Below are 14,290 nucleotides of genomic sequence, written 5' to 3'. Positions count from 1 at the left end.
TGAGAAAGCATGTTTGGCTTTATTTTTTTTAGACTTTTTTTATTTAAATAAGGAGAGTTCTTTCATATGGAAAGACCTAGTACAATCACATATTTGAAAGGAGAAACAACAGGGACTGACCCGGAGGGAAGGGAGGGTGATTTCACGATTCCATTTCCCATCCGAAGTAAGAGGTTCCCCATATCACGTCTAAACAAGCTGCACAGGACACTTTTAGCATCGTCTGCCCTTTCAGATAGCTGGTCTAAGTGAAAGACAGAGGGAAGGCCAAAAGAAAAGCAAAAGAAACAAAAGGACCCTCAAAAAGAACAACCCCCCCCCCCCAAGTCCTTTTCTACAAAAGGTATGAGTTGGAAAGCAGCTGAGGGCACAGGACCCCTTTCCAACAGGAGCCTGCAGAGCCTCCACAGGACCTGCTGCTCCGAGACTGTGACATGCCAAAGACGGGGCCTGGGGACGTTGCAGGTCTGAAGCAGGCAACTGGGAGCTGCAGGTGTCATGCGCCTGGAAGATCACTAGTCAGAGCTAGTAGGCCTAGTGGAGAGCACAGCTGGGTGACTGTGCTCGTCCCCAACCAACACCGATGAGTCTGTTCCAAATGACCTAACTTGTCTTAGAGCCATCTCACAAAAGAGCTCGCTTCCCCACTCATCAAAGAAAACAGAAGATGGACTCCTGTGCCCTTGCTTGTAAGATTCCCCCGGACCCTCTAACCCAGACTTGCTGGGAATGAGGGCAAGGTAGACTGAAAGGAAACATGCAGGATGTTTCGGGGCAGACTTAGCCAGAGTTGCCTCATGGCCTCAGTGGGCACACCCTTGTGCCCTGGGCCCTAGGTGTCAAATCCTTCATGACTTCATCATGGACCCTCTGGAAGGTGGCTCCAGAAGACAGAACGGCAAGGTTGACGTTGACACATTATCCAAGAATCTAGAAGCAGCAGAGCAGCCCTGGCTTTGAAAATGAACCAGCTTTTCTGAACGTGCACAGCAGCCACCTGCTATTTATTCCCCGTAAGGAATCAGACCCAGAAGTGTCCTGTGAACTCTGAACTTGAAGATGGTAAACTTGGGAATAAGACAAGGAAAGCAACTGCTGAGAGACCAGACTAAATACAGCTGGCGGAAGTCATCACCAACAGATGCTACACGCTGCATCAGGACCAACAGACTGAAGAGTCCTGGTTGCCAAACCATGGATTTCACCGTCAGTGGCACCAGTGAAGCCACTGGCAGGAGGAGGTGGCTTCAGCAGACAGGAGTAAAGGATTCTGCCCACCTCCACCCATCTCAGCAGTAGAAAAGGCAGGGACTGGGCTTTATCTGTTCCCACCAAAGGCCATGGCACCTTGACAGACGTTCCTGTTTTTATGTGTGATCTGAAGATGGGGGTTTGAAACCAAAATAAGGCCCAAGTCCTATTACACTTTGAGCTTGACTCTAACAACCACATGAAGAGATAGATATTGCACCTTAAAACCTCTGTACTAAAACCTTGGCTTAACCAGATCATCTGAGGGCAGGGACCTTTGGCCTGAAGCCTGCCCTCTGTCCCCAGAGTCTAGTTGCAAATGTGCCTCTCAGAGGGGAGGGGCCCACAGCCGAGACCACAGAGGTGATGAGCACACCAAATTTCACATGCAATTTCCTGGCCTTCCCTGCAGAGTAATTCAGACATTATATAAACAGAGCAGTGGGACATTTACTTTTTTTTCCATCTAGACCTACAACATCAATACATATAAATAAATTCTAGTGTTTCTTGTTTTTATTTAGGGTGGGAGGCAGGAGGGAAATACAGGGTGAGAAAGGACTGAAAACAGGTGACCTCCTAATTTTTCTTAACAGGGAGTACTGCCATTCTGACAGCAGGCTCACCTAAAGGGCACACTTTGAGTTTGTAACAGCATCCTGTGAAAATTCTGAAGGAGAAAATGTTTGCTTCTTTTGACACATGCCCACCAAGCATTAGGTGAGGTGGGTCTGGCCGCATTTCTAAGGAGGACAGGTAGAGGTGACTGTGTGGCTTTTACTGAGTCTTACAGGGTAGAGCTTGGCAGTGGGGCAGAGGACTCAATCACTGGGACAGTAACCAGACACTTACAGGGGAGAGCAGTAGGGGCACAGGCAGATCTGTGCCAGCGACTCCTAAGTGGAGTGCTTTTGAGGAGGGATGCAAGAGAAGAGATGGGACAGAGAGTGGACAAAGGTCGGAGAGCAGAGGCGAGAAGGAAGGAGCGGACTGCTGCAGTTGCAATGGAACTCTGCACTAAGGCTGCCCTGTCTGGTAATGCTGGGGAGACTTGTGCTTCCTTCCAGCAACCAACTAGACAGGGCGAAGCCACTTCAGAGCTCCTAAGCTGCATTTCTGCTCTCATGCCCCTGGTGACACTTGAGGACAGACCCACACATTTGTCCCAGCCCTTGTCCAACTGTGAGCTCTTTGAAGCAGTCAGTCTTCAGCATCCCCAGGCGGATGATTAAATGGGGATCCCAGACAGCAGCTGAGCACCCTGAAATCCCCCTTCATTCTCCTTTGAGCAACGGGGAAACTTCCTCGTTCTTAGTGGAAGCAAGAAGCTTCGCACACAGGAGCTCACACAAACAGCAGCAGTGGAAGACGCCACCCTCTGAGGGAGGCTGTATAGGCTTCTCTGCAGGCCCTCTTATACCTTGACCCCGCCCAGTTCTCTAAGGAAGGGTAACACACTTGTTGCTTGGCAACCCTACCCCCAACAGCCTGCCCTGCTGCCACGGGTGAAGGACACAAGATGAGCGCCACAGTCTTTCCTGTGGCAAACTTGGTTAATGGGTGTCTACCTGTGTCCTTATATTGATTCTGGTGATAAGCCATGAGGGGTGGATGGATGGACAGGGATCCAGACGGACACAGCAGGCTGCACAAAGAGGAAAGGAAGTGAGTGGGGAACAAAGCCACCCAAGGGGCTAAAGCACGGAGCCTTAGCTCACAGTCCCCGAGTGGGGCCAATCTGGATTACAAAATGGTGACTAACTCCAACATTCCTCTGGTGTGCAGTACTCAGTGTGCCCCACGACAGCAGAAGGGCCCAGAACAGATCATTCTTATTCTGGAACATTAACTCCATGCCAGCGGCTGGAGCTAAACTCAGATACCAACTTCACAGTGCCCAAGATGGTTAGGGGCCAACCAGAGTGTCCATTCATGTCCTCCAAACCCCAAAGATTAGCCAACCTGTGTGTGTGTGTGTGTGTGTGTGTGTGTGTGTGTGTGTGTGTGTGTGTGAGAGAGAGAGAGAGAGAGAGAGAGAGAGAGAGAGACTGTGACTCTTAAGAATCACCTCTTAAGGTAGCGCTGTGACATGTCAAACAGGACAGAGATAAAAGGCGACCACTGGGGACAGCAGAGCAGAGAGGACAGCGAGGACTGTATAAAAGTTCAGCTATACAGACGTAGCTAGCATTTTGTTCTCATTTCCCCTTTGTAAAAACCTTAGCTGCTTTTTAAAACAAAAAAGCCTCCAGCTAAAATGACCCTGCTGCCAAACCACTGTGCCTAGGGAACGGGGCGGGCAGGCAGGTCTGCACTGCACTGAGGCTCACTCCACAGTCACCGGGCAGAGGGGCGGGAAGGAGGGAGTCTGCTCTTTTGTACCAAAGCAAGCAGGTCAATGCCATATATCCACGATGTGGGATGGCTGACGATGGAACTTTCAGGAGCTTTCGGGAGTGGAAGAGAGCTCTGTCCAGGCCAGGTGGTAGGACAGTGGGACGGTGGATCTGGCAAGTCCCAGGTGGTGGCTGTCCAAGCTGGTGTGGTGCACCATCCCTGTTAGGGTGAGGCAAGAGATGCCAGGCACCTTCAGGCTTTACTCCCCTCCACCTTGACTGCCCGTGGCTTGATTGCTCCAGTTCGCTTCATCTGGGAGGTGGCTGAAGAGGCCTCCTGCAGCTTCACGGTTCCCAGACTGGGCTTTTCATCCACTCGCTTGGCCTTGGGATAGATGGACAGGAAAATCAAAGTGACTGCAGGGCAAAATGTGTAGAGACCACTCCCTTCCTGCTCCGGTGTCAGACCAAAAGCTACCTTCACAAGACCAGGGAGGAGCCTGGTGTGCAGCCAGAACTGCCCTGGTCCCTCCCACGGGTGCAGTGATTCAGAAAGGCGGTAAGACACCCTTAGCGAACATTTCATGTCCCAATGCTGATGATGGGAAGGGCCTTTGCAAATCAGTGCACCCTGTGCCCCACTGGCAAGCAAACAGCCCCTTCAGCAGGCCAATCTACCCCATGGGCCTGGGTACCCATCTAACAGTAGAGGGATGAAGCCAACAGATCGCCTAGATCTTGGCACACGATTCAATCAAGCCCCCACCCAAGTATCCCTTGGCATTTCCCCAGGACCCCCTCTCATCTCAGGGTTCACTGGCCAGGACTCTGCATAGCGGCTGCCTGCGCGAGGCCTCGTCTAACTTCTGGGGTAAACTTTGTTGGGTGGTTTTTGTTGTTTTGTCAGCTGGAGTTGGAACCCAGGGCCTCACACAGGCTAGGCAAATGCTCTGCCCCTGAGTTATGCCCTCAGCTCTGGGAGAAAGGGTAAGAAACCCATCCAGGAGCAAGAGCAGTGACCTCCAAGGAACACTAGGAAAGGGAGGCAAAAAGAGAGCCATCGACCTCACAGTCTCCACCTGTCACTGACAAATTCATTAAGTTCCAGGCCTGACCAAGGTCCTGAGCTCTGAAGGCCCAGCCCAGCTTTACGGGAGGAAGAGAAAAGGGCGTACGGGGAGAGAGAAGCCGTCACTGTAAAGTGGGGGGGGGGCTGCATCCTGCCTGTGACCCCACCCAGGCAGACAGAGACATGCCACAGCACTCACTGACGCTAGCACACACACACCAGCCTCTGAGCTAACCCCGGGCCTAACCGTGTCTCCTCGAGCGCCAGGACAGCCGTAAATGGCTGCACATAGTACACCTTCTGGCATCTCCTGTGGGAACCAGGCTCCTCCCTTCTCTGCAGGACAAGGAAGGATCCAAACACCCATCAAGAGAAGTGCTTTTGCCAGGAGAAACTCAGGTGGCCCAGCTCTAAGCACTAGGGCACATTTCCCTTAATAAAAACGGTCCATCAGTTGGACGGTCCCCTCTCCTTTGGCGCTGGGAGACAGGCCTAAGTGTCCAGGGCTGCAGGGTCTGGGAAGCCATCTTCTACCTGTTGAACGTAGTGTCCCTGCACAGAGCCCATGTTAACTGCTGATCCAGAGGGCTTCCCACTGGGGCTAGCAGAGCTAGGCCTGAAAAAACCAAAGGCAGGGTTGAGAATACACACGCGTCACCACAGAGAAGGAGTCAACGCCTAGCAGCACAAGGAGGCAGATGGAGACAGGGAGGCTCTCTGGCCAGAGGCCTTAGCAGACGGAAAGCACAGATCTGAGACAGCCAAGAATGCAAACAGGGAGGAGGGTGGTCACACAGTGCCCACAGTGTCCCTCGGCACTCCCCGGAGATACACCCAGGAGAGGAGCAGACAGCCAGTGCCATCCTCGGGCTGTGGGATCTGGATCAATGTGATTCAGTGTCCACATGAAGGCTTGCAGTGGCTTCCCAGGAGCTATACCAGGGGTTGCCTCGTTCTCACTTGTCGGGGAGGGGAGAGATCTACAACTGCATTTAGGCCCCAGGGCTTAGATGTTTCATGAGAAAAAGATCTGTAAGAAAGAGTACAACGCAGAGGCCAGCGAGTCTCCCAGGGACGAGGCTGTCTAGTGCTAGGTACCCTCATAGCCCAAAGTTATCATGGGGACAGCACATCCCTTTAATTTCTAACTGAGGACTCCTTTTTTGCAAGGCATGTCTCACTTGCTCATTTCCTGAAAACCTTGGGGCAGTACACAAGAGTCAAAGCGATCCCTCTGGTCACCATGATGCCTGTGTCTCCCACCTCCAGCAGCCCCTCCATCATGTCACAGTCTGTCCCAGGCCTCACAGATAATTAACACGGTATGTACATGTAACTAGCCATGTTCTCCAGGAGATGGGTTTTGTCTGTTTTTTTTTTTTTTTTTTTTTTTTTTTGTTCTGTTGTTTTTTGGTTTGGTTCTGGGTATGGAACCAAGAGCCTCATGAAGTACACCTGCCCTCGACACTGATCGACTCCTAGCTCCTCCTTACCCTTGACAAATCCTCTCTCGACTGCTAACAGTCATTATGCAGACGGCAGCCATACCACACAGGTTAGAAATGGTGACAAGAAACCATTTTGGCCCCTTCCCACTCCCAAATATTTTCAATCTGTGGACAGAGTGCCCAGTTTCTTTCAAGACTGTTCCCTCCTTACAGCCTACTGAGCCCAGGTTTCCGCAGTCACACTGGGCAGGCAGGACTATGGTGTGTGCGCCTTCCTGAAGGTTCCTCCCTCCCTTCCTCCATTCGCATGACTCCGCTGTACGGGCCCTCGGCCAGGCATTGGCAGCAGAATAGAATGTATTCATGCACAAACAAAAGCCACAACAGCAGGGGTGTTAAGACAGACCAGGGGCCTTCACTTTATGGCCGTGACTTGGGGGAAAGACGGAGGCCAGCACGCCGGAGTGTCAGGAGAGTGGGGCCCGGCCGGTGGGACTCGACCTGCACGTGTGTTGCTGAGTGACCTCTAGAAAGACTACAGATCTGTCTGTCCCACTCGGTGTTTAAACACGAGGTATGAGGCTCTATATTCTCTCAGGCCCAGGCCCAGAGCGACATCCTCAACCCAGCAGGATGGAATCAGGAGCCCCTGCCATGATCCAACAGACACCTCTGAATCAAGCCAAGGGGAACCTCCAATGGTTACTGGAGGCAGAGAACCCAGACCAAGGAAGTAAACAGTAGGTACCAGTTTGTGGTTTGGGAAGAAAGGCCACCCACATCCAACTTTAAGAAGTTCTCTAATAGGGATCAGAGGGTGAGTTTGGATATGAGACCGTGGGGCTGTGGCTGACACCCCAGAAAGTTCTCACCTCTCGGAGCATCTTACCCTGTAGAATTAGAAACAAATCTGTTTTCCCTAGGACTCACTCTGCCATAACTAACAGTATGAGCACGTTGCAAGGATGCCTCAGTAACACTCAGGTATACAAGGGGGGCCATGCTACAATGCCCTTCCCTGGGCCCATGGGCTCTCTGAAGTGACTTATGGAATACTTGGCAATGAGCCCCAGCCCCCAGGGCTCATCTTACCTGTAGGCCTGCGGGGATGGTGCGGAGCCTCCGGTAGAAACATTCTGTTTATTGTCGGCAAAGTGGAAGCCTTTCAACTCCATCTGAGTGGACTAGAGTGGCCAAGAAGCAACAGAGTCAATCAGCAGCCCAGAGACAGCCTAGCCCATGGTGGCCCCCAACCCCAGCCTGGACCCAAGGGGAGGCCTGAGTCCTAGTGTTTATTCTTCCGAGACTACGCCTCACTCCATAACTAAGGCTGTCCTCGTCCCTTGACTTAGCTTTCTGAGTGCTAGGATTAAAAGCAGGCTCAAGAGTACAGGGACTCTTCCTTGAAAGGCCACGAGAGGTAAATATGCACAGCCATGGGGACTGGCTGCTCTGTGCACATCACCCAGACACCAGCCACATCAGAGCCAAGACCTGGCAAGACGCAGACTCCTGTTCTTATACAAGATTCTAGGTCCTGCATCGGTGTGGCTCCATGTGGCTCCTCCCCATTGGCTAAGACACTGGCTGTCTACCTCCCTTGCTGCCTGGTAGTCTGGCACATGCCCACGCCTGTCTTCCTGACTAGTTTACACATAAGCAAAAATAATCTGGCATCTGAGACGGCAGCCTTTGTAGTGGGAGAGACTGGAGGCGTGCCCTTTCTATAGTTGTTCCATGGTAGAGGCTTTGGCTGCACAGCGCCCCTCTCTGGGGCCACCTTTACCTCTCTGCTGGTGTTCAGGACTGGTGGTTGGGAGCCAGGTGGAGGAATCCTCCGGGGGGCTCCAACGGAGAGACTCTGTCCTGGAGGCAGCTGAATGGACTGTGGCAGGATCAGTGGCTGCTGCCCGGAGCCATACCGAGGCAGTGGCATAGTTAGCTGTTGGGTGACAGGACAGTCAGGAGACAGAAGGGACACTGGGGAGAAAGCTAAAACATGCATCTGGGAGGGGATGCAACACTCCTGAGTGGCCTCTGCACCTGCAGGAGGCTGTGTCCTCAGGCGTTCAAGTTTTCACTAAACGAAGGGTGCTGGAGAAGGGACAGGGCACTGTCAGGCATACGCAGTGACACCGACAGGGCAATGTATGTGACATGCTGCACACAGCTGAATGCGGCAGAGAGCTTCCCCACACAACAGCTGCACAGGAAGCCTGGCCTCACAGAGATGGGAACCACAGATCTTTGAATCAATGATGGCAGAAAAGAAAGATAACTGGAGCCTTGTGGAGGATGCCAGACAGAACACACAGCCCACGGGGCACAAAAGATCATGTCCCAAGTTCAGAACAAGCCTGAGGAGGAGGATAAGCACTGGGCAGAGCTGGGCCACTTGGGTCTCTCAGTCGCTGTCCTCTTCATCTCCCTGCTTTGAGTCCACAGTGGAGGGTCAGAAGGATCTATTGGAACCACATCACTGAGACTTATAGTGACACCAGGACCTCAGAGCAGAGCGCAGCTGGGACAGAGTAAAGATAAGCAAGGACGATGCCCAGCAGGAGACAGCCTGGCTGGGCTGCTGATTGCACAGGGTACTGAGAACCAAGGGCAAAAGCAGAGCAAAGAGTAAGGCTCTGCAGATCCGGCACGGCCCGGGGCAGGGTAGTAAGGATGGGTGTGTGTATGAGTGCATGTGTGCGTGAGCGTGTGCGTGTGACAGGAGCCACTGAAGGGCCAGAGGGGTGGGAACAGCAGGATGGAGTACTGCAGCTCAGATGAGCAGGACTGGAGGGAAACCAGGCCTTGGAGGCAGCATGCTGGAGCTGCCATGAGATACAAAGTGGCGATGCTGGGCAGCCACAGGGGACCCACGGTTAAACCTGGCAAAGAGCAGTGCTTGGATGACAGTGACCAGGAAGGAATGCAAAGACAGGAATGAAGGGCGCACCCACAATTAGATGGGGACAGGGAAGGAAGGAAGGAAGGAAGGAAGGAAGGAAGGAAGGAGGAAGGAAGGAGGAAGGAAGGAAGGGAGGAAGGAAGGAAGGAAAAGGGTGTAAGGAGACAGGAGAGCCAGGGAAAATGTCTTGAAGATGATTTTAGGAGTCCAAAGCAAGTGGGTGATGCTGTGATGGGGTGGCTGAGGGTGGGCTCTAAAGAAAACTCCTCAGTGAAGAGGTCAACAGTGAGCCTCCCTCTACACGGAAAAGACAGAGAAGGATACCACTAGGTGGCCTGCTGGACAAGGGGTATTTGAGGGATAGGAAGCAAGCAGTCAGGGGGACGGAGGACAGTACAGCATGGGGGAAGCATCAGGAAGTGACCCCTAGGACATAGGACTGATGGAGACAGAGTGCGTGCACGGCTCTGTGGGTGTACTCCCGGGGGTTGTGAGAGGGGCAGGTCCGGGAGTAGCCTGGGGTCAGAGTGCTTAGAGCACTGAGAATTATCAGGTAGATAGGCAGAGCTGGGGACCACACATGATCCTTACACACGGGCATGGACAAGGGCATCCTGATGGAGAAAGAGCGACAGGCCCTCAGGTGCCACACAGGAGGGAGGTACAATTCAGCAGGGGAAAGCTCCAATATGCAGAGAGGGCAGGCCCAGGTAACTCTGACTCAGGTTCTGAAGTGAGGACTAGGGATAGAGGAACAAATATGACACCTGCCCCATTTCCAGTCCCACAAACACCATTTCAGTGCAGACATCTCTAGACCAGAGCTCTAGAGGAAGGGGAAGCCAGGAGAACATGGCGCTGTGGGACTAGTAAGAGTCTCTGTGTCTAGGATATACATTTGAACATCAGCACACAAGAGGCAACTGAGAGGCAAGGAAGGAGGAGACTAACAAGAAACCAAACTGACCTGTGGGAGCTGGGAGTCCAGCATCTGGGAGGCACCCAGCCCAGCAGCCTGGCCGAGTTGGCCCTCATAGACCAGGGCCTGGTTTCCACTCATGGGCTGGTAGGGTGAGCCAGATTGTGGCTTCACCATCTCCAAGGGCTGTATGCCGGGAAATGCAGAGTATGGGGGTTTCAAGGCCGTGCCCCCAGAGAGGATCATAGTGCTGGGTGGTGACAGGCTGGGGTGCATGTACACCTGAGACCTGCAAAAGCCAGATGGAGGTCAGGACAGGTGAACAAGGTACAAACCTGTCTCCGACATGGGTGAGCACAGGGACCAAGGACTTGCTAATAGATCCCCACTTCCACAGAGAATGACTCAGAGGACTGGAGTGATCCTGATATTGCTGACCAGGGGACCATACCCAAGCTGTGGCAGGCCCGGAAGAGCCAGAGAGGCCCAAGACTAAAGCCACTGCACACACAGAAGGGATTCTCTGGGGCACGGGAGACGGGACAGTGAAGAGGGAAGGGCATGGGAAGAAGACCCAGCGGTCTGTGGTACACTGGGAAGGAGTACGGCGCATCTAATGACCCAGTCCACAGCCCCGGAGCAGCACCCAGGACAGCAGGGCAGCACGGGGGGTCTCACACCTGGCTGTCTCACCTGAAAGGCTGCAGGGAGCTGAAGATCTCCTGGGACTGGGAGGCGGGAAGTCCACCCCTCAGCCCAAGCTGCGCCTGTGCCTGCAGAGACGTGTGAAGGGATATCGGGATCTGCTGGGCAGTGGCGGCCTATGAACAGGAGCCAGGTGATGACTGCGTTGTCTGCAACACACCTCCCCGCTTCCACCCAGTCCTGGCCTGGCTGGCAAGGGCACCGCTCCACTCATCTGATCTGTCTTCCCACAGCAAAGGTCAGTGAGTGGTAAGACCAAGGCACGGTCGCCCTACTGCTGGAACCACATAGTACAAATGAGTCCAGCTCCACACATCAATGGAGGGGAATTCTGAGGATCCTTTTTAGGATATATGCAAGCTGGGGGTTGTGTCTTACTCGTGTAGTATCAACCCTTGGGTTGAGGCTACAGGACCTCTCTAAGTTCCAGCTCAGCCAGGGCCAAATAGTTCTAGGCCAGCCTGGACTAGAGTAAGACTTAAAGAAAGTGATAGAAAGACAGGTCAGTGTTTAAAAACACTGGTTCTTGATGAAAACCTGGGCTCAGTTCTCAGCATCCAGGACTGACTGTCTGCAGGTCCCGTCCCAGAGGACCTCACACCTTTGGGCTTCTGTGGGCAGTGTATGCACACAGTGCACAGACAAATGTGCAGGCAAAATCATCATAAAATAAAAACAAAATGAAGGGATATACTCAGATCCATTTAGTGCATCAAAATCTGAGAAAGCTAACAATGCCACGTCATAAGCGCTGAGGATAGCCCCAGCCTGTCTGGACTGGACCTGGAGTAGGAACACTGCCGGGCTTTGGGCTTTATGGGAGGCCAGCACCAGTCTTTGGAAGGAGGCTCCAAACCACAGCAGCCTCACACAGACAGAATCTCAATCGTGTGCAAAGACAGCACCCTACCTATCAATAAACCCGGCTCTTTCTAATGCTTCTGTGCCCAGAGGCTCAGGCCCGTCAGGCTCCCCTTCGCAACGTAACCCCACTGCAGCTAATCCTACGAGTCTGGGGTACCCCCTCCATGCCTGTCATCTCTCAGATTCCGTCTCCAAACACTCTCTGGGTGCCATGGCCTGCCAGTGCCGTGTATCATGTGGGGTGGGGGTTGGGGGGGGCAAGGTCACCAGCAAAGAAATGCAGTGACCACAGCCATGCTGCCTCTGACCACTGACCTCTGGCTCCCCGGCTTGCTACGCTCACCTGCTGGTAACTCTGTTGCTGAGGTATCGTCTGAGGAACCAGTCGGGGCTGACTTGCAAAAACGTGGCCATCCAAGTACAGAGGTGGGAGGTGGCTGCCTGGAAACAGAACACAGACAAGGAAGGAAAGGATCAAGCCTCCCATTGCACACAACTATGTTTCCCAGGGGACTCAAAGGGGATGAGGACATGTGTGAGCAGAGGCTGTGTGGCTTTCTGACACAGCACACCTCCCCAGGCAGGTGTAGGAGGAGAGCACCTAAGCCTTCAGCTACTCCCCTGTGGGAGTGCTGGGCCATTGGGAGGGCTGTTTATTATGGGACCAAGTTGCCTCGGTCTCTCAGTCACTGTCCTCTTCATCTCCCTGCTTTGAGTCCACAGTGGAGGGTCAGAAGGATCTATTGGAACCACATCACTGAGACCGTGGCAGCTGGGCCCTCAGAATCCCTAGTCACAAGCGAGCCCCTGCTTCAGGGGTACACTATCCTGTGGCTGTGTCATCAGCCCACTTTACTGGAGAAGAGAGCAGCTCGCCAGGGATTTGGCAATGACTAGAGTCTGACTCAATGCCATATCTTTGCTCACTCCTCTATGGCAATTCCAAATGTTGCCCTATGGCACGGCGATCCTGCTTCCCACAAGAGCAGGGATTGCGCTGGCCACAGCACGTGGGATGCTGTAACTACCTGACCTAGACACAAGTGTCACACACGCCCTGTGGGTGAAAGCAGAGATAGCAGAGCTTCTCCACAGCGAACGGAGAAGGCTCCCGAGCCTAGCTTAGGGGATGTGATACCTGGCATCGAAGCAGAAGGCGCTACAGAAGCCACGGGCATGGGCGGTATTGACACGCCACCAAAGGAGCTGTAGTTGACCCCGTTGGAGGCGCCCACAGAGGATGGAGGCTGGATGCCCGAGCCTGCACCGCCTGGAGAATTCTGCTCCGGCAAACTGGGGGAGTTTTCCCAAGCCTTGCGTGCAGACTCCATCTTTAGAGGCAAGAGGAGGGGAAGGATGCAAATTACTACTGGGGACAAAAGGGGACAAAAGGGGAGAGCAGCAACCTAAGGCCTGGGCGGGTGCGGGGGGGGGGCTCCCCCTCCCCCTCCTCATAAGCTGAGGTGTCCGTGAGGGCCCTAGGCCAGCGCAGGCCTGGCTTTACCTTCAGCGTGAGGTCTGCAGTGGGGAAAGACATGGGGGAGAGGCCGATGGCTCTCTGGATGTGGTGATCCCGCCGAAGGATGGGAATACTCTGTGTCAGTCCTGCCTGGAGACGGAAGAAAGAAAGTCATGGGGCACAGGCAGGGCTCAGACACAGGGCGGCTGGTCATCCAAGCACACCCTACATCGGTTTCCATGACGGAAGTCACCTCCGTACCCACACTGGCCCTCCAGTCACGTCCAAGCTGCCAGAAAGCAGACACCTGGCTCGGCAGAGACCTACCGCCTGGCTTGGAGATGGCCAGGTCCATACAGGAAAAAGTGGTTGGTGGCTGTCAATCAGCTCTTTGGGCTGTCCTAACATAGGTGGGAAAGGCAATGACTGGACCCTAGAGTGCTGGGCTCATTAGCCAATCCTAACAACTCATTCAGGATTGAAGCCCAACAGTTTTCATCCAATGACTGGCAACATTCTAGAGCACTAAAGCTCCTCCTCCAACCCTCTTGGGAACACTGTCTGGACCTCCTCCCTCAGCCAGCACACCTCCAGAGGACAGGTCAATGAGAGAAGCTATTGGCTGCTTCTCCAAGCGCTCACAGGGCTGAATCTCTCACTCTTTCTCCAGTGCACAGAACCCACCATGGCAGTCACACCTGCATTGAAGGAGCCTGGCTCCCAGGAGCCACCTCCTGCTTAACCAGAGTTAGTCACTAGGATAGTCTGTGCCCTGCGTGTGTGCGTGTGCGCACATGAATGTGCACGTGCGTGAATGGCTCAGTGTTAAGAGTGCTCGCCCCGAGCTCCCTCTCTAGGGAGAGCAGTCTGCACCATAGCTAGCAGCACATCATGGAGATGGAGCTAAAGCAAGCCAAATGACCCATTCCTTAAAAGGACTGATATCATCTCAGCCAAAGGTCCCCAAACCGCAGAGCCAGCATGGGCGGGTGCACAGGCAGAGCCGGAAGAGGACGTGATGACTTACATTACTAGCCAAGACATCCTGAAGCTTGGCGACTGGATTCCCCACGGGACCAGAAACAGACCCAGGTGGCAGGCTGAAATCAGAGTCCTGGAAGAGAAAAGCGCACAGCACCTGAGCCGCGGACCAGCTCACCCACGCTGGGCCCACGTCAGTGAGCGTCCGCTATGCACTCACACGAGAGGAGATGGCCACACACAAGAAAGGAAGGCACCTGACTTGTCTCCCCTACCCTCTGGCTGGCCTGAGTCCAGCTGTACCCACTGGTGCCACAGAGCGATCCAGTAACACCTGCCCAACCCTGCCTCTGTAC

The 14,290-nt window shown here is 53.7% G+C and overlaps 1 protein-coding gene, 1 long non-coding RNA gene and 2 other non-coding genes across 15 annotated transcripts in view; 1 reads left to right on the top strand and 3 right to left on the bottom strand.

Annotated features, from left to right (window-relative positions):
* Window positions 1–14,290, bottom strand: part of Prrc2b (proline-rich coiled-coil 2B) — an 85,838-nt gene continuing 71,548 nt past the window's right edge. For 6 of the 11 annotated variants that reach the window (XM_006234005.3, XM_039104755.2, XM_039104757.2 and 3 more), the window contains 10 exon segments: window positions 13,981–14,067; window positions 12,999–13,103; window positions 12,633–12,825; window positions 11,838–11,935; window positions 10,619–10,746; window positions 9,974–10,214; window positions 7,891–8,046; window positions 7,197–7,288; window positions 5,191–5,272; window positions 1–3,972 (listed from right to left, as the gene is read on the bottom strand). In XM_006234005.3, the coding sequence (XP_006234067.1) occupies window positions 3,841–3,972; window positions 5,191–5,272; window positions 7,197–7,288; window positions 7,891–8,046; window positions 9,974–10,214; window positions 10,619–10,746; window positions 11,838–11,935; window positions 12,633–12,825; window positions 12,999–13,103; window positions 13,981–14,067 (1,314 nt within the window). In that variant the 3' untranslated portion in view covers window positions 1–3,840. 11 annotated transcript variants of the gene reach the window in all.
* On the top strand, window positions 3,972–11,317 carry LOC103691765 (uncharacterized). Of its 2 annotated transcripts, XR_005502078.2 has the most exons (3): window positions 3,972–5,978; window positions 6,703–6,844; window positions 10,323–11,317. It is a non-coding gene; the product is annotated as an uncharacterized LOC103691765 (long non-coding RNA). The 2 variants fall into 2 exon arrangements; XR_010064752.1 differs by having other exon boundaries at window positions 3,972–6,844.
* Window positions 8,505–8,589, bottom strand: Snord62b (small nucleolar RNA, C/D box 62B). Its single transcript, XR_005503047.1, has one exon. It is a non-coding gene; the product is annotated as a small nucleolar RNA SNORD62 (small nucleolar RNA).
* On the bottom strand, window positions 12,173–12,257 carry Snord62a (small nucleolar RNA, C/D box 62A). Its single transcript, XR_005503045.1, has one exon. It is a non-coding gene; the product is annotated as a small nucleolar RNA SNORD62 (small nucleolar RNA).

This window comes from Rattus norvegicus, chromosome 3, assembly GCF_036323735.1.
Source record: "Rattus norvegicus strain BN/NHsdMcwi chromosome 3, GRCr8, whole genome shotgun sequence".
NCBI classification, from domain to species: Eukaryota; Metazoa; Chordata; class Mammalia; order Rodentia; family Muridae; genus Rattus; species Rattus norvegicus.
Note: the sequence above shows the minus strand (reverse complement) of the source record. Positions and strands in the feature narration are given on the sequence as shown.